Source organism: Stenella coeruleoalba (genome assembly GCF_951394435.1).
Source record: "Stenella coeruleoalba genome assembly, chromosome: 5".
NCBI classification, from domain to species: Eukaryota; Metazoa; Chordata; class Mammalia; order Artiodactyla; family Delphinidae; genus Stenella; species Stenella coeruleoalba.
Window position 1 is genome coordinate 112757575 of NC_137150.1, and position 20622 is coordinate 112778196.

Consider the following 20622-nt stretch of genomic DNA (forward strand, 5'->3'; position numbering starts at 1 on the left):
GAGTCCTAAGTAAAACAGCTGGTAGTAAGATGGTACCTCAAGCTTTCTGCTTTCAAAAACCAATACAACAAATTCTAATGCCTTAGTTATATAGCACATAAGGTCAAAAGAAAATTAGTTTTTAAAAATTCGTATCTACTTAAGGAACAAAAGAAAAGGATTAATTATTTTTTAAAAAAATAAAATAATGAGAAATACTAGATTAAAACTGATGCTTCCTAGAACCCTTAATTTGCTATTATATTAAGAACTTTCAAGGCACAATTTTAATATTCAAGAGTTTATTATGCTGGTATATGTAAATGATAGTCAGTGGACCATTGCTAATAATAGTAAAATATCTGGAAATAACCTAAATATTCCTCTGTAGGGATTGATATGAATAATGATATATTCATAAAACAGAACATTATACAAACTTTTCATAAAAAGAGGTAATTATATGTACACATATGAAAATGTATACAACTACACAGGTGAAAAAAGTGCAATCCCTTTTATGTTACTAAGAAAGCAGACAGCCACTCTACACAATCCCAGATGTGGCCATTTTACATAGTTCCTAATGTGAATGGTGTTCCCTGGAGTTTTGCAACTTGGCAGCCCTGCTTTAGATGCATAAATAATTTCTGGAATGATCTATAAAAACCTATTCAAACTGATTACCTCTGCACCAATACTGAGGATTGGAAATGAAGGTAGGGAGGTATAAAGGATTGTATTTCCTAGTCTTTATGTACTTTTGAATTTTTACCATGTGAGTGTATATTTTTTGTGGAAAATCTTAATGTTAAGTTTGTAATAACTAAGCATTTAATACATGTTCTGTACATGTTTTAGTTGACTTATTCTATCACACAGACATTTCTCTGCAAATATGGAAACTACCATTTCTAAAGTCATGACGAAAAAAACTATGCTGATAATTCCCAAATCTCTGTGTCTCTGGTTTTGACCTCCCTTGAAATTCAGATTTTATGTACAACGACCTGCTGGACATCTCTATCTGGATACTTCAAAAGCCCCTCCTATTTACTTTTCTAGAATGGAACTCACGTTCTTCCCTTACAAACCATCTCTTCCTCACCCCTATATTCCTCATCTTCAGAGATGTTTCTCTCATTCCTCTAGTCAACTATGGCAAAAATCCTAAAAGTTATCTAATGGATAGTCTTCCCCTATTATATTCAATTGATCATTAAATAATACTGATTTTTTCTTCCTTTTACTTTCTCAAACATATCTACTCTCCATCTGAACAGGCAACAATACAATTCTATCTCCTATCATTACTTACTGAGCTATTAAAATAACTTCTTGGCCTCCTGGATTCAAGACTTTCCTTTTAATCCATCCTCCAGACTACACCAGAACAGCCTAAAACTGGAAGCTATTCATAGTCTTCTATTAACTTTCCAGCTATTACTAGGTTATTTATTTGTTTTCCCTGGAGTATGTACATAGGAGTCATTTTTAAAAAATAACACCACTTAAAGGAAATGAATTTTCTAGAAATCAAATTTTATGCCTAATTTTATCTTTAAGTATGTCTATAATAGAAGTTGAATTATATATAATATCCAATTATGTGTAATATATTAATATATAATTATAGATATAGATTAAATTATATTTATACTAGTGATCATCTTGTTTAAAATCTGTGGGTGCATATACAAAGTGGAGAGATCCCATCAGTGAATGGTAGATTGTGAACATCCGATAGAATGAAATAGTAGTATAAACAACACTGAACCAAAAATTAAGAATTTGGGGGCATTAGTCCTGGTTCTGATCATATTTACCTTTAAGATTGGAAAATAACTTAAGATCTGTGTGCTTGAGTTTCCCTATCTACAAAATGAGAAAGGATTCAGGGTGGATTAGGGATGGCAAATAGGTCTCAACTCAAGTGCCAGCCTCAGTCAATTTGAAGTGATTGCCTCAAGCGTAAGGGTATCCATCTGGAATCAGCAACATTACGCTGAAATCAATTGGGAAAATCTGCCGTGGTTGCAGTAGAGAAAGTTATGGCATACATACCCACCATGGTAGCCATCCCAAGACCAGATAACCTCTAAGTCCCAGCTCTATGATTCAATATTCCTGTGCTAGATGAAAATGAGAGTACATTAAAATTGTTGGTCATCTTATTCCTTGGTTGCCTTCAGTTGTTCCAGTTCATTTAAGATATATTATCTCACAGTTGAATGTGACTCTAATGGCAATGCTAATGTTGACAACTTTATAAGTGGCAAACTTTTACAGTATTTTAAATATTTCTTTTTAGATCTTCCACCTCCTCCTGTGCCACCTCCTGCTATAAAGTCACCCACTGCCCAATCCAAGGCACAGCTGGAGGTACGACCTGTAATGGTGCCAAAACTCCCTTCCATAGAAACGAGAACAGACAGATCATCAGAGAGAAAAGGAGGCAGTTACAAGGGGAGAGAAGTATTGGATGGAAGACAGGTTGCTGAAATGCGACCAAATCCAGGTGACCCCAGAGAAGCACAGGAACAGCAAAATGATGGGAAAGGACGAGGAAACAAGGCAGCAAAACGAGACCTTCCACCAGCAAAGACTCATCTCATCCAAGGTACTGATTTAGTCAAGCAGCCAATAAATATAGATTGAACATGTTTGCATGGTACTCTGCTAGGTTCTTTAGGATCCTGTGCAAAGGGTGAGATTTAGAAATTTGCTCTCTGTTGGAGGAGACAGGCATGCTCCCAGATAATTTGAATACAGTTAATTCTAATACATGACATATGCAAGTCTTCCTTGGAGAGGTGCCAACTGAGTTGAATTTTAAAGGAAAGCATGATTTCCACAAGTTAAACAGGGAGAAGGGGATATCTGGCAAAGGAAATAAGTGGTGAAAAAATATGAAAGTGGGAAAATGAATGTTTGGTGAATACTTATTTACAGTTTGGCTGGAGAATTAGATACTTGGGGCCAGGGACAAATGGTAAAAGATACAACTAGAAAGGTGGTTTAGCCTGACTGGGAAGGCAGGGAATACTATTCTGAAGAGTCTGGGATTTATGATATGGGCAGTGATGAGCCAGCCAAAAATCTGATCAAGAAATTACATAATCAGATTTGTGTTTTAAAAAAATAACTGACAGCACTCTACAGTGAAGGAAGAGTCGGGAATTGGGTAGCTGAAAGTATCAGAACATTGCAAAATAATCTAGGTATAAAATATGAAAGCACTGAATTAAAACAGTTATGCAAATTAAAAGGAGAAACAAACTACATAGGCATTTCAGAGGTAGACCTTATAGGACTTGGTGACTAATTGAATGTAAAAAAGTAAAATGAACTAATGGAGTAAAAGAAAAGTTACTCAGATGTTAACGAGATGGCTCTCTATGACTAGTGGAACATAATTGTATTAACCAATGTAAAGAAGAATGGGGAAAAGGAAAAAAGTCTTGTGGAAAATAACTTCAGTTATGAATGGATTAAGGTACTGACAAGAACACAGATATGAAGAAAATCAATAAGAACTTAGAGAACTAAGTTTAAAGATCAGGAGAAAGGTTGTAGGTAGAGAGTGGATTTTAGAACCAGCAACACAGAGGTGAAAATTGTTTGAATTACAAAAGCTAAATTATCTTGCAGTGAGTGATACGGTAGATAATGTTTAACAATCAGTTCTCTGGAAAGAAAACAAAACAAACCTCCAGTTTGTAGCCATTTGCTTACTTCTGTTGTGCAATTACTCCCAAAATGGCTAGTTTCAAGCTACTAATATGAAATCAGTGTATGTGGAGTTGGGAGGAGACGAGTACAGTGAGCTCTTATGAGAACAAGTGAGCTCTCTCCAACACACCACAGTCAGAGATGATTGTATTTAAAGGTTACCCACGGGGAGAGGGAAAGGGGGAGGGGCAGGATAGGAATGGGGAATAAAGAGGTACAGACTACTATGTATAAAATAAATAAGCTACAAGAATATATTGTACAGCACAGAGAATATAGCCATTACTTTAAATAGAGCCTAATGTATAAAAATATTGAATCACTCCGTTGTGCACCTGAAACTAATATAATGTTATAAATCAACTACACCTCAATAAAAATACATACATACATACATACTTACATGTTCGGCAGAGGGACATTCTATATAGAAACTGAGGTGGATGTACCCAGTGATATAAAATAATCAAGCTATCCAAGCTAGAAATAATAGTATCCTAGAAAGAATGGAGATAGAAATTTTAAGATAGGAAGGAATATAAAATGCCACAGAAGTAAAAGGTAGGTGTGAATGGGGGTGAGGGTGAGAGAATGGGTGGAGGACACACAGATTTTACAAAATGTTTTTTGTGGGTTGTATTTAAAAGAACTGTTTTTAGTGGAGTAGTCAGAATAGAATCCTGCCTGTAGGGGGCTGGAAAGTGAATGGAAGTTGTGGAAGGGGGTGATGAGTATGGGCTCTTCGCAGAAGGTTGGGAAGGAGAAGAGAGGTCGAGGTAGGGTTTGACAGGAAGGCAGAATCTGTGAAAATGTTTTAGGATAGTGTATTTGAACATTATTATAGAATAAGGAGAAGAAACTATTTAGGCAGAAGAGATACAAGAAAAGGAAGGTGATTGATGAAGGAATCAGGAAAGAATGATGGGGAAATGAATCTTAGAAGGCTGTAAGTGCACTTTAACTACAACTGTATTTTCAAAGCTGTACTTTGGTAAGATTAGACATCTATTGTTCTATTTACTACGGGCATCTGGTCATTAGCAACTTCCTTTCAATATGGAAGACAGTTTCACTTTGTTCTGTGACAGAAGCCTGAATCCCTCATCCAGGCATGGACTCAGCCGTGAAATGATGGTAACACTGTGCATTCCTATGTGACCGCAGAGTACTTGGTGACATCACCACAATCTGAAGTTTGAAAAACTTTGCTTGTTTTTGTCAGTTAAGCCAAAGGTGATCTGAACTTTTAACTTTGTGTGATTATACTCCAAGTAGTGATTCATAAATTATGAAATTTATGTCTGGCTGAAAGTGCAGACCAATTTGCTGCTCACAGGCAACCTTCCTCCAAAGTAAGCTCAATTCTTCAGGAGAAAATTTTACAACTCGGAAAGATCTTGGTGTATGCATAATTAGAACAAAGAGATGAAATTATGTGTCTTTTAATTATCAATTCTGTACATTGCTATAATTTTAACCTTCATAATTCAATTTACATTATTTATAATAAAAGAGGCTCCCTGATTTACATGTGTAACAAATGGTTATTTTTAATTAAGGAGAGTGGTCTTCTAGACTTCAGGGTCTGATATTTTTGCTGACATTTACCTCAGTTAGTTCAATTTATTTCTACATATATCAAACATCTACTGTGTTATTAAGCATTGTACTAGTTCTGAGATTTTTGCGGAAACATGAACCTTGACCTCAAGGAGCTTATAGTCAGAGAGGGAGACAGGTATCTATAGATTCACAGGTACGCTCATATATTTTTTTTAACATCCTTATTGGAGTATAATTGCTTTACAATGTTGTGTTAGTTTCTGCTGTATAACAAAGTGAATCAGCTATACGTATACATATATCCCAATATCTCCTCCCTCTTGCGTCTCCCTCCCACCCTCCCTATGCCACCCTTCTAGGTGGACACGGAGCACTGAGCTGATCTCCCTGTGTTATGCGGCTGCTTCCCACTAGCTATCTATTTTACGTTTGGTAGTGCATATATGGGCATGCCACTCTCTCACTTCATCCCAGCTTACCCTTCCCCCTCCCTGTGTCCTCAAGTCCATTCTCTGCATCTGCGTCTTTATTCCTGTCCTGCCCCTACATTCTTCAAAACCACTTTTTTTTTTTTAGATTCCATATATATGTGTTAGCATACAGTGTTTGTTTTTCTCTTTCTGACTTACTTCACTCTGTATGACAGTCTCTAGGTCCATCCACCTCACTACAAATAACTCAATTTCATTTCTTTTTATGGCTGAGTAATATTCCATTGTATATATTTGCCAGGTCTTCTTTATTCAGTCATCTGTCTATGGACACTTAGGTGCTTCCATGTCCTGGCTATTGTAAATAGAGCTGCAATGAACATTGTGGTACATGACTCTTTTTGAATTATGGTTTTCTCAGGCTATATGCCCAGTTAATGTTTATGATGCTCTGATACTTGAGAGTCCAGAGAAGAGAAAATTAGCCCAGTCTTGTGGGAGATGGAATATAAAGAAAGACTTCTTGATCTTTCCTGGTGGAAATGACCCATAAGCTGAGTGTCCAGGATGGGTGGAATTTAGCTTAAGTAGGAAGAGTGGATAGATTGTTCTGGAAGAGAAAGTCAGCATGAAAGGTCGAGGTACATTGAAGAGGCTGTAAGAAATTCAGTATTACTAGACATTAAACATGGTAAAGTGGTAAAAATGAAGCTCTTGCAGTAAACGTAAGCTTAAATCAGAGAGAGCCTGTAGTTACTATAAAAGGAAGGTGCCTGAGTAAGCCAATTTAGAGGGAAATAACTTAAGAAGCAGAGACCTGTTAGAAGATATTTTCAACCCCCAGAAGAGATGTAGAGAATATAAACCAAGCTGTGGGAGCAGGGATGAGTGAGTGGGAAAATTCAGGAAACTTCTTAGAGTTAAAATCATCCTTACATGTTATATAGTTGAATGTGTGGAAAAGATACATTTTAAGGGTTATGGGAAGGTTTGTTGGAAGGGAGGGAAGATCCTGAAATAATTCCAGTTTTCTGTCTTAGGTATCTTAATGATGAGTGATGTCATTGGCTACATTAGGGAATACAGAGAGGGAAGAAATCTCAGAGAAGTGGACATGATGAAGTCAATGTTCAACATGTGGAGTTTGAGGGACCCTCAAGAGGGAAGTGTTCAACCAGGCAGAGTTCAGGAAATATAAATTAATAACTCATCATGATGAGTTAAAAGTTAAGCCACTCATTCATTCAATCAGCATACTTACTGATGGCCTATTCTATGTCAAACTGAGAGTGTATCAGTACACAAAGCAGAGAAAAATATCTGCCCTCATGGCAGCTGTATTCTAGAAAAGTTTACAATATGAGAGAATGGATGAAATCACCCAGGGTGAGTGGAGAAAAAGGTTTTTCTGTACACACACACACGTGTGCACGTGCGCACGCTGGACCAAAAGCAGAAACCTGCAGGAAGGGCATCAACATAAGGGCATCTGCACAAGAAGAACCCACAGAAGATTGGCCAGGAAGGAAGGAGGGATATAGGAGCTAAGGGAGTAGTCATGTTTAAATTGATAGTGGTTTTCAGATGAAGGGCAGTGAGAAGTCCAGAGACGTAAGGGCTGAAACATGATTAGCATTATCAAAGTCAACAGTGAATTTTCTCAGTTTCCTTGTAGTAATGTGGGCATGAGTAGATTTCAGTGGGATACAAAGTGAATGGGAGTTGTGACGACCAATATTGAGTCCAGGTTGCTTTTCAAGAAGCTTTGCTAAGCAATCAGTAGATAAAGTATTGATTTATGTAGAGCACAGACTTAGGGGAAAGCTTTTAGCAAATGAGATATTTTGTCATAATGTAGTTTGTCAAAAACTAAATTCAGTAGAGGAAGGTGGATGAAACAGGGACTGGAGACGAAGGTCACAGAGGACCAAGTGCCGTGAAGCTAGGGTGCAGGTGTAGTGGTCCACATGGACTGTGAAACCCCAGAGAGTCAGAAGTCTGCGTCAGGAACTAAAGTTGTGATGAATAGAACAGGAAAAAGGTATCATCAGGGTGGACTACACAGGCTACGTAACTCGACTGCTTGGCCCTCACAAGAGGAGGATGTTTTTTGTGGAGGAGCAGTGATTTAGAGCTGGTGTTAGTGAGCTAAAGGCAAACCTTCCTCCTTCCACTGCAGGGAACTGCAGTGGAAACTTTAGGGGAAATCAGATTTCATTCAGGTAATGTGGGCCGTAGAGGAAGCTTTTAGAGGAGGAAAACAAAAGGGCATGAGGAAGAGGTTTTGTTTTGCTTTTTTTTTATGTGTTTGGTGTCCAAAGGGTAGAATGGATAGGCTTTGGAGAGAAGCGAGCAGTCGGAAGATGCATCAATAGATGCAGCACCAAATTTAAAGCAGTATGGAGCTAGAAATTCAGGAGACAGTACTAAACTGGAGTGGCTTGTTTGTTTATTTATTTATTTATTGGCTGCATTGGGTCTTGTTGCTGCATGCAGGCTTTCCCTCTAGGCGAGCAGGGGCTAGTCTTCATTGCGGTGCACAAGCTTCTCATTGCAGTGGCTTCTCTTGCTGCGGAGCACAGGCTCTAGGCACGTGGGCTTCAGTAGTTGTGGCACTCGGGCTCAGTAGTTGTGGTTCACGGGCTCTAGAGCACAGGCTCAGTAGTTGTGGCGCACAGGCTTAGTTGCTCCGCGGCATGTGGGATCTTCCCGAACGAGGGATTGAACCCGTGTCCCCTGCATTGGCAGGCGGATTCTTAACCACTGCGCTACCAGGGAGGTCCCCTGGAGTGGCTTGTTTTTTGAAGCTAGCAATGATGTCAGGCTTTTGAGAATCAGGGTTTCACAATTTAAAATATGATATTGAAATGGTAGTTGGCATCTAGAAAGTGAATCCGGGCTTGGCTCTGTTTTGGTGATTCGAGAAGACTGGGCTTTTTTTCTATCAATGCCTTATAATTGCTTCATAATTTACATAGGGACATATTAGAATGTCTCACTTGTTTTCACATCAACACTAGCAGCTCCTCTGAGTGTAGATACTATTATCACTTTTTTAGAAAAGTTGAAACTAAAGCCTAAAATAATGGGAGATCACATGGTTAAGGATAGAACTGGAAGCCATGTCTGACTCCAGGTTTGGGTTCCCTCTTTTAAGGATGTTGATCTCAAGTGAATTTGAGGTAGACAAGAGCTTATGAGTAGAGTCAACAAAAATCCCAACCACTACTAGGAAAACAGCAAGGTTGTTATTTTCAAAAGACATTGCTGCCTTGTTCATTACTGTTATAAAACGTCCTCATTTATTCCTCAGAAACACTGATGTTTCCCCATTCAGAATTACAGACACAAGTGATACATTATACAATGAAATGTACAGTGGTGTTCATACGCACTTATTATATTTCATTACACAGAGGATATTCTACCTTACTGTAGACCTACTTTTCCGACATCAAATAATCCCAGAGATCCTAGTTCTTCAAGCTCAATGTCATCAAGAGGATCAGGAAGCAGACAAAGAGAACAAGCAAATGTAGGTCGAAGAAATATTGCAGAAATGCAAGTTCTTGGAGGATATGAAAGAGAAGATAATAATGAAGAATTAGAGGTATCTATAATTTTTTTCACGTTTCCCAACATTAGACTAGTTTTTATATCAGTCTCAAAGTTAAAAACATCATCAGTCTACAGAAATGTTACTGTTTCATCACAAACCCTGTCACTGATGCCAGCAAATGAAATTCTGAGAATTTAATGATTTTTTTGAAATGTGTTCCAAAGTTTTAAATGGTAATAACAGCTTCTTTTTAGGTCTTAGGGTTCATATTTATCTGTAGCTATTCACATAGGAAATATATATGGCAAAAATGTTGTTAGGATATAAGAACTGTTGATCTAGATAATTATGATTCATAATATTACAGTAGGTTATAAAAACCCAGTAAAGTGACAGAGTTATCAGGTGTGAGTGCGGGTGTTTTGCCTGCGTTACCTGACACCCTAGTGATCACTGGAGTTAATCAGGATGACCTGGCCAACTCGTTCATCTTCAGTCTTTTGAAAATGGGAACCTGATACTTGACACTGACCTTCCCAATCTTCTTGAGTCAAAGATACACTCCTTTGTTGGAATCTATAGGTAGTGTTTTAAGATAGAGTTGGCAGTAAATCACATCATATTATAAAATCATCCCTGTTTTTAAGATTGTGTTTTCATCATTTAATAAAAACACAAGCTGGGGACAAATTTATCTTACAAATATATTTAATCTCAAGCAGATTGTTTAAGTTGAGTGTTAAACTAAAACTTTTTATAATACAAGATGAAAAATTATAATTAATTATGTCAAATTGAATTTTCTATAATGCCCAATATATCAATATTTTGATTTTGAGGTTTGGAATAAGAAGGCTTTCCTGGGCTTCCCTGGTGGCACAGTGGTTGAGAGTCCGCCTGCCGATGCAGGGGACACGGGTTTGTGCCCCGGTCCGGGAAAGATCCCACATGCTGCGGAGCGGCTGGGCCCGTGAGCCATGGCCGCTGAGCCTGCGCGTCCGGAGCCTGTGCTCCGCAGCGGGAGAGGCCACAACAGTGAGAGGCCCGCGTACCGCAAAAAAAAAAAAAAAAAAAAAAAAAAAAAAAGGCTTTCCTTTTGCAAATGCTGTTAGAAAAGTTATTTTTTAGGTTTTTGATTGTTTTTCTTTAGAAGAGCCCTTTTGGGGAAAAAAGTCATCATAGACAACCTACTACTTAAAACCAATAAAAATTGAGCTATAATGTTGAGTTGAGGCTGGGGGAGTAAAGAACTTGGCCTCTTCCTTCTCCTCTCACCCTGTGCCACACCTGCCAACACCCAGACACTGTGTGGAACACAGTTTAGTACTTGTTAGAGAACTATTAGATTTGCTATCAAAACCAGCTAAAATTGACAAATTAATATGTTGCCATGAGCACTTTCTAGTGTAGCTAGTTAATGAATGAAGAAACACAAATTATAAGAATAAAAGCATATAAATAAATATGAAATAGGACAATACTCTAAGATTTATTTTAAAATTTAACAAGAACTGATCTCTTACAGGAAACTGAAAGCTGAAGACAACCAGAGAGGCTTGTGAGATCTAATGTGAAAGTTATCACTCAAGATGCCTCGTGTCTGATGACATATGACGCCAGATAAAATGTTCAGTGCAATCAGAGTGTACAAATTGTCGTTTTTATTCCTCTTATTGGAATACCATTTTTTTTTAAAGTTTATTGGGGTTTTATTGTTGTTGTTTGATCCCTATCCTTACGAAGAACCTCCCTATTCCCCTCACTGTTGGAACAAATCATTACACCTTGCTTCCAGCAAGGGAAGTATTTGACTTCTTGCTTCAGTCATCAGCCAGCAGGAGAGAACAAAACAGTTCTTTTGCATTTTGCCCCTGAGATGTGGCATTGCACTGCTTATATACCAAGCCAATTTACAGCAAAATATTGATCAAAGATACAAAGTTGACTAATCAACCTCATGTCAAGGGCTCTCAAGTTATAATCTTTCTATAACCAACTGCTAATGCAAACTAAAACATAACTTCATTTTAACATGATTTTAAAATCAGTCTTTCATACCACCCTCTTCTGGGAGAAAAAAAATACGTAGCAAATGCAGAACAACCACAAACAATTTGAATGGGGTAGAAACATTGTAAATATATACTCTTTGCAACCCCTGGTGGTACTTTACTTTGTCTTCATTTCAATCATTGAAGTATATTCTTATTGGAAATGTACTTTTGGATAAGTAGGGGTAAGCCAGTTGGATATCTGGTTGTCAAGTCATTGTCATAAGTCAGCCTAGCAAAAACCTTGTTCTATTTTTCAATCAAAAAGCAATTATAAATGCATATTACAAACAAATGGATGTTTTTAATGACCAATTGAATAAGGACATCCCTATCTTAACTGGCCTAAATTTCTTCTGGTAGTGTCAGTTCAAATTTCAGAAGTGCCACTTAAGGAAGTTTGATTTTTGTTTTTGTAATGCACTGTTTTTAATCTTTTTTTTTTTTTTTTTGGTTTTAAAAGCACAATCACTAAACTTTATTTGTAAACCATTGTAACTATTAACCTTTTTTGTCTTATTGAAAAAAAATGTTGAGAAGCGTTTTTAACCTGTTTTGTTAATGCTCTATGTTTGTATTTGGAATATTTGAATGATGACAGATGGTGAAGTAACGTGCATACTTTATTGTGGGCCATGTACGCAATGGTTCTTACTTTTCCCGGACTTAAAGAAAAAAAGGTTTAAGTTTGTTGTGGCCAATGGTGAAACTTACAAGATTTCCTTATAAGCTCAAATAGAGGCATTACTTGCTTTGAATTGCCAAATGATGCCCTCTGACTGTAGATTTTTATGATCCTTTTTTTGTCATTATATAAATTTCATTGACTTTATAATTGGTGCTATTGAAGAAAAAAAAATGTACATTTATTCAAATATAGGTATCAGGCCTGACCCCACTGGAAAACAAAGCCAAACAAAACTGAACCACAAAAAAAAAAAAAAGGTGGTGTTCACCAAAAACTAAATGTGTTCATTTAGATAATTTGAAATTTACATAGAAAAGGTGTGCAGTACTAAGGGAACAATCCATGTGATTAATGTTTTCATTATGTTCATGTAAGAAGCCTCTTATTTTTAGCCATAATTTTGCATACTGAAAATCCAATAATCAGAAAAGTAATTTTGTCACATTATTTATTAAAAATGTTCTCAAATACATCATTCTTTCTTGTGTTGATTTCTTTTTTTTGCATTGTGTTATCAAATGTATACCATTTAATCACAGAGTTGTGCTGTCTTAACATGTCACCACTGTATTATCAAATGTGTAAAAATTCTCTTTTATGAACAGCCAGGTTTTACTTGTAAGGAAAAATTCTCATTTTACTTTTCTGAAATTAAAGATATAAGATGAATCATAAACTAAAAGTTAGTCGTTTAATCAGAGAGTAACTTTGTCAATATTAAAAATGTACTAAAATGTTTATGTGTATGAATCTGAATTTCAGTTAACCTATTTCTGAAATAGTCAGAATTCAACTACGATAAATCTGACTTGTAAAGTTTGGACTACTTATGTTTTGTCAGCAAGAAAATTATGTAAATCCAAAAGGTTTATCCGTAATTATCTGCTTTCTGGTTACAAATATATGTGAAATTTTGAGAATACAATACCTATCATATACCAGGTTGCATACTATTGTTCATTAGATTAAAGTTAGCATATTTAGTTATTCAACTTTGGATGAATGAAGTGGGCATCATGTCTTGGAAGTTCCAAGGGCAATAGAATTTAGTGAAAGTTTTTTTCCTATGACATATACATTGCTAAATTTTGTGTTGATCATACTTTGAAAATATGGAAAAAATGGGGGTGATCATTTGAAATTTAATTTTATAAAAATGAAGTAACCACCAACTACCTAGAGATGAATAGGTCCATAGGTCAAGAAGTCAGTTTCCAAGCTATATCAAAGAAAAAAATTTGGAGAGATATGTTTATGGCCTAATTTTTCTTTTCCTTTCGGTGAGTTGACTAAAATTAAGTTAGTCTCTCTTTTGTAGTATATGATATACATACAAATTATGTGTATCAGAGGGCCTGAGTTTGACTCCCAGTTTTGTCATGGGCTGTGTTTCCTTGGACATATCACTTAACCTCTAAGGCTCAGGTACTTCACCTGTAAATTCAATAATACCTACCTCATGGAGCTATTGTCATGATTTAGTGAATTCATGTGTATGACGTGGACTCTGTAAACCTCCAAAACAATACAAGATATTGTTGTATTTATGGACTGAAATCATTGCACACATGCTATCTCCACTTTTCACACATAGTCTGTTCCCCGTAACCTGCAAAGAGTTTTTCTAAAAAGGTCAAAAAGTAAGTGTGGTTCAAGGATGGGGGTGGTTCCATTTCCGGTGAGTAAAATTCACAGTGAAATACCTAATTGTGGAATAAATTCTTGGTGTTTTAGCTTGTTTCCTTGCTTTTGAATTCCTGAGGGCAAGGATATGACATTTTCAGCATGTATTTCACAATTCAGGGGTGTAAGCATATGACTTGAGGTCTCAATGACTAGACTTAGTGTCTATTTTGGGCTGCTGTTCCAACTAGTGGCAGAAAATACTGTTAATGCCAGGGGAACTCAGTTATATCTTTCTCGATCACTCTGAATATAGAGTCTGGATCTTCTCCTCTCTCCCCTCTCTGCAGGGTGGTATCAGAATTTCAGAGGCTGTCTTCATGTGTAGAAGGTGTATGGGGTCAGATGGCAGGGGCTTTGGCATTCTTGCTATCGTCCAGGTTTTCACTCATCTCCGTTTGTCAGAACCTTTACTCTGCATCCTCCTTTCCCCAAGCTCAACAACCCTCATTATTTGCTGACCCTCTCCTAAGTCTTTTGATGTAGGTTGGGTGTAGGGGGGGACCCAGAATGGGACTTTTGTATGCTCTTCCATGCCGTCTGGGGCTCTGGAGACTGGGGTGTGGAGGCCCTTCCTCAGGGCCTCACACCATATCACTCTGTCTCCTAAACTGCTTGTCACGTGTAGGCTGCGTACTTTGGGGGAGGGAATGGCAGCTACTTCTGCTTTATGAAGAAAAAAGCGTTGGTTCCGGATCCAGACAAGATGTGCTTGAGTTTCGGCCCCTCAAATTATTAGCTGTGTAAACCACCGTTTAAGGTAATGAATCTATGCCTTAATCTTAAAACAGTGATATTAATATAATTATTAATACCTACCTTACAAGGTTGTTGGGATTAAATGAGTTGATATACGTAAAGCATATAGTAAGTGCCCAATATTTATTGGGCAATACCTGCTGCCTCTTTGGTGTTCAACTGGAAAAAGCCTCATAGGTCGCTTTACTTTCAGATTCCCCAAGCCCTAGAGGACTAGAAGGTGAGAAAGCACAGGAATCAGAAACCTCAGTGACACACTCGCCATATTTAGTTCCCTCACCTCCTATTTAATTCTCTCTTCCCAGTGAGATGGAAAGGGAGGGAGAAAGAGAGAGGGAGAGAGACAGAGAAACTGAGAGAGAAGAAGGGAGGGGGAGAGAGAGAGGAAAGAAAAGAGGGAAGGAAGCAGAGAGGGAGAAAAACTATCATGCATATGGCTTGTATGCCAGGTCTTTAGTTTGCAAGACCTCATCTCTTGCCAGTCAGCCTTCGCTCTGCTACAGATTTCAAAAATCTATTTTGAAACCCAAAAGAGAGCGTTGAATTGCTTTTCTGTGGTAACCATTCCTTTGCATTTCTCTGGTAACCATCTCAGGGCAGTATATATAGAAAGCCCTCTCAGCTGCCTCAAGTGGGGTGGGATAGCAGGAAATACCTTATAACAGGTGCAGCTTCTGCTAATATTTCAAAATATGATCTTGCTACAAAAGATGAAAGAAAACATTAAACCAGGAGGTTAGTCTTTAAAAATAGAAATATCTTTTGTCAAATTCTAGTCTTCTCAGCTTATTTCAAGAAAATTTAGCAGAGAGAAATTAAATGTTGAAAAAATAAGGATTTGGCAACATATTAAATGGAATATTGAGCATGAGAGTGTAAAGATCATTTTAGTGTCCAAAAGTTTTAGGGAAGTTTTCTCCAGAGAAATATGGCCATTGCCCTTTTTCTTTTCACAAAGGCGTCTGTATCAAGACTCCCAGTGAATAGCCTTAAGGACCTTGTATTTCTGGATCCCTACGTGTAGTTTCTGTTTTGGTAGTGATGCTCAAGTTTTGTTTTGTTTTGTTTTTTCCATATATGAACACACGCCACCTGCAAAGTCCAGTGCCTTCTCATTAAGGCCACATTTCTGTCTGTAACACACCAAATACCCCAAGCAGATCATTTTCATCAGCGTTTTCATTTTTATTATTCCCTCGTCTTTATAAAATGACAAAACACAGAGTATTCAAATAGCACCACAAAGACAGATGCCAACACTGCCAAATTGAACTGTTTGCTCAGCACCTATCTGTCAGCTGTAAAATTCTGAATTTAGTGGTTTAAAGAAATTAACCCACAATTAACAAAAATGTAGAGTATATGGAAATGGAATGTAAGAAATTAAGAGATCTTGGGCTTAAAAATAAAAGATTTGCTCATATTCAGAATACAAGCATAAAATTATTTTGAAATAGTAAATTGACTTTTTAAGCAAATCCTAAACATTTTTTGGTTGTTCCCTTCAAAGTTTGCATGAGGAAACAAATGTTGCTTTATGCTTCAAAGTTAGATAATCCTTTATTATGAAAATGTCTTATTCATAACAACAAACTAGACTAATTAGCACTTTGAGTGCTATTAAAATAGTTGAAAAGTTATATTCTTTTTCTTTCTTTCTCTTTCCCTTATTGCCTATTTTGAACATTAGTGAGAGGAAAGATAACAAATGGGTATTTAAAAAATATTTTCAAAAATTCTTGTTCTCCAGAGACTATGTTTCTCAAAGTGATGTTCATCGATGTGACTTCTGGTTGTAAATGTAAATTCCTGATTCCTGTTCTGATTCTGCTGAGTCGGAATCCTAGGAGGCAAGACCTAATGATTTACATTTTGGAGACAATTCCAGGTAATTTTATGTTAAAAAAAAAAAAGTTTGAAAGCCACTTACCCTAACATATCAAATGTAAGTTTCATTGTAATATATCTGTGTCTTACAACCACTTGCTGTCAGGCAACAGTTATGATGTATTGGGTTGGCCAAAAAGTTTGGGTTTTCCTATATGATCTTACGGAAAAACCCGAATGAACATTTTTGGTCACCCCAATAGTTTTCATTGCCTGCTATTAAAAAACATACCTCATACAAACAGACAGTGAGCGTGTGTCTAACTTCATTAATAAGGGCATCAGTGGAAAGACAAAGAGCATTTGAAAAACAGTTGTGGAAGAAACAAATATGATTGCTAAGTTAGCAAGTATGACATTAATATCTTTACAGAAGCAGGGAATCATAGCACCTCTTATTCTTTAGGTTAATCACTAACCTTCATAACTACATGAAATCTGCACCTTTATCATTTGAATTAGTAAAAAATATACTTTGGCAATTTACATCCCCCCCCCCCTTAAATCAGATGAGAATTAAACAGTGACTTAGCCTTGTCTGTGGTTCCCCAGAGGCAGAACTTGTAACAAAGACTTAGGTGCTGTTTATTTAGGAATTAATTTCAGTAGATGGGAATGTGAGGAGAACAAGAGGAGAAGTCAATATCTGTTCTTTAAAGTATGTGAAATTGCCTCCAGGGGGACCCTACTAGCTCCTCCAAAAATCATACAGAATCCCTTCCAGAATCTTTCACAGAAGGAGGCAAGCCTAGAAGTTCATCAGTTTGTTCCTGCTTCTGCCTTGATTGCAGGCTGCTTGTGGGGTAGGGATGGAGTGGCATGAGGTGGAGTGGGGTGTGGGATTTATCTCCCAAGCATTAGTGAGCAGACCAGGTGGGAGTAGAAGACCCTGGGGCAGATAGTGGACACGCATATGGCAGGTGTTTGAGATGGGAAGGTGCCAAGATGACGTGAGTCTGAACTCAAAAGGAACTGTCGCAGAGGAGTCCTGAAAGCCATATGCTAAAAGCAGGATTATTGGGAAATGTTTTAGCATGCTAGCAAAAATTAAGCAATCATCAATTTACTTTTTCTAAATTTAAGATAAATTTTCTTTCATACTGTGAATATATGAAATTAGTCCTCGGTATTTATACTACTTTCACATTGGTGGAGTTCTTACCAATTGTTAGTACTATGGGTGTTGAGTTTGACATTTAACGTATTCTGAAAAAGTTTACACTATCATCACTGAAACAAAACAAAAGCAAAAAAGTATGCAAACAGCAGTGAGACATTAACTGAATCATTAGAGTAACTATGAGCATTTTCTAACAATGCAATAAGCTTTACAGTACCACAATAATTAATTAAAGTTGTGTCATACTATACACGCACAATGCAAATAAATGCAGGTAAAATTATCAAATACCTCAGAAAAACATGAAATATCAAGCAAAGTTGAGGGTGTGAACAATTTGTGTCTGTGAGATTATCATCGAGGCACTGTTTCATAACTACAATTGGTAGCATTTTCACAGTGGAATATAAAGATCTTCAAATCAATGGAGTCTTACATTTGATGAACTATTGTAACATTTATACAAACCCATTGTCTTAAATAAATTGGGCTCAAAATATTTACTTGGATTTGGTACTTTTTTTTCATTTCGATCTTTGGCATAATCAGTAACTCCACACGTTAAGACTGAAGTTGCACTTTGAGGTTTTAGAAATTATTCTTGCATTTGAATAAAGCTCTGAGTTCTTTAATTTCAAGTAAAGCAGAGCTTTCGATGCCTCCTACTTAAGTGATTTCTACAACCTGCTCAGCTTCAGAAAGTAACAAAACTAACCTGGACAAGCAGGGCTGCTGTCCCCACCCTGCAACTCAGGGATCTCCTGCACTTTGAAGTGCCTTAAATCCTCCTCCAGTGCCTAAGTCTGGTCAGGGTGGACAGTGCCTTAAGGCTCGGTTCTGGGACCAACACGGGCCCAGGTCCCCTGCTCGTGAGTTCCATACCCAAGGAGCTGCAGAATCCAGATTTGTATCTGTTGGGTTCCTCCTGGGGCCCTGCAGCTGGCCCCTGGTTCCAGGAGGGCTGCCTGGTTAGTGATTGCTACCATTGGCTGTCACATTTTTTTCATGAGATTGAGTGAGCTTGTGTTGCCAAAATTGTACTGATGTGCCTGATTTGAGGTGACTTAAATTGTTTATAAAACAGAGGTTCTGCAAAATATTTGCCCTGGCTGCCACACTAAGGAAACCCTGAAGTTAGGAAAAAGATATATTTGTAAACCAGCGTAATAAAAACCTGAGTTTTTACATGGAATGACTATTTAATAGACTGCCTTATGTTTTTCACAGTGTGGAGTTTAGATACGCAGTATCTTACCTATGTGTTCTCTGTAAAGGTTATGTGTAAATCATCCCTAAAATGCCTTTTCATTTTGTGTGTAAGAGTCTTCACGTTGTTCCTGTGATTTTAGAGGGGAGGCAGTGATAGTAAATTGAATGAATGGTTCTTTATATAAACCCTGTTTTCAAACCTACAAGTCACAATTATGCAACATGTTGGTAAGGGCTTGGAGAGTGACAGGCATTTGGAATAGCTACTATGGGGAATACCATAGGAAGTAAATTATGGATAAATAGTTCATGGGGAAAAATTTGACTCATTTATTGTGTACCTGCTATGATTTAAATATGTAATCAGATTAAAATTTTGCCACAATTGTTTTGAAAGGGCTAGCCTTAACCCCTTGACAGATAAGGAAACCAAGATTTTGAAAGACTAAAAAATGTGATGAAATTCTCAGGAGAGAGACATAAACAGAGTATAGATATGAATCCAGCTTTAAAACTCCTTCTATTTCTAGGAAACAAAACTGCCCCTTAGGAATGAGAAACTTGTGAATAAAATTTAGAAACAATACCCAACTTTCTTTATTTCATTAATTATAACTGAAATGCAGAAAAAATGGTGTCTGTGTTGGAAGTAGGAAGATGCGTGGATGCTAAATGTTCTGTGCTGTTGGCACCAAATATTTAAAGCTCCATTATCTTTAACTAATATGTAAATCTCAAAGTACTGCTTAGGCTCCAAAGGCGATTTTTAAAAATAAGAAATTATTAATGATAATTTCTAAAACATAACGACTATGTGTATAGATGTAGATATGGATATATAGATAGATAAAGGTATATATAGATATATACAGGATATGAATCCCATATTAACATTCCTCAAATTAAAGGACTTTAACAATCTGACTGAAAACCAACTGAACCTTCCAAGAACACATACCTTGGGACTTCCCTGGTGGCGCAGTGGTTAAGAATCTGCCTGTCAATTCAGGGGACATGAGTTTGAGCCCTGCTCCAGGAAGATCCCACATGCCTCGGGGCAACCAAGCCCATGCGCCACAACTACTGAGCGGGCGTGCCACAACTACTGAGCCTGCGTGCTGCAACTATTGAAGCCCGCGTGCCTAGAGCCCGTGCTCCGCAATAAGAGAAGACACTGGAATGAGAAGCCTGTGCACTGCAACGAAGAGTAGCCGCTCGCGGCAACTAGAGAAAGCCCACGTGCAGCAACGAAGACCCAATGCAGTCAAAACAAAAACAAAAACAAAGAACACATACCTTTGTTTTATCAAAACAATTTGGGAAGTTGCTCAAGGTCATACAATATTACTTTTTAAGTTGAATTTTTAATTGCTTCGCCCACCTCAGCAATCCCTGCCTCTCTGTGGGAAAGAGAAATCTTTTGGAGAGGTTTTAACTTCTTTTTTTAATCTGTCTTTTTTAAATGGGCTAAGACATTTATTATAAGTAAGATACCTTACCATTTTGAATGCTTGAGTACTTTGGGGAAAAATAAGTCAGGAAAAATAATAAATTACTTTGACTAATAATGCACCTATGCATAAGATTAGCATACATTTGGAAGTTAATATATTTATCTGGATGATTTACTATCAACTGCCATTAATTAAGCCCCACATGTTTCAGGTGTGCATAATTAAACAATCATTTTGAACAAAACTTGATTTCTTATCCTGCTCTATGCTGTGGTGCCAAAAATATGACTACTGGACTATTCTAAAATAATAGTCACCCTCTACAATGTAATCAACAGAGTTCGATTAAATTACTTATAAACTTTTACCCAAGCTCCCTACCCTGATTTTAATCTAAGCATTCATTCATTGGTTCAGCAGTCTACTGAGCATCCACTATGTGCTAAGAACAAAGATGAATAAGCTCCAGAAATGCTTGCTAAGAACGTAACGGGAAGCAGGTACACA

The 20622-nt window shown here is 37.2% G+C and overlaps 1 protein-coding gene across 1 annotated transcript in view; it reads left to right on the plus strand.

The window, feature by feature from the left end:
• The window catches only part of ROBO1 (roundabout guidance receptor 1), a gene marked incomplete at its 5' end in the record, with an annotated part of 146705 nt that extends 134060 nt beyond the window's left edge, over window positions 1–12645 (plus strand). The window contains 3 exons of the mRNA XM_079921453.1: window positions 2291–2599; window positions 9122–9315; window positions 10790–12645. Coding sequence (XP_079777579.1) covers window positions 2291–2599; window positions 9122–9315; window positions 10790–10804 — 518 coding nt within the window. The remainder of the gene's footprint in view (window positions 1–2290; window positions 2600–9121; window positions 9316–10789) is intronic.
• Window positions 12646–20622: the final 7977 nt, after the last annotated feature.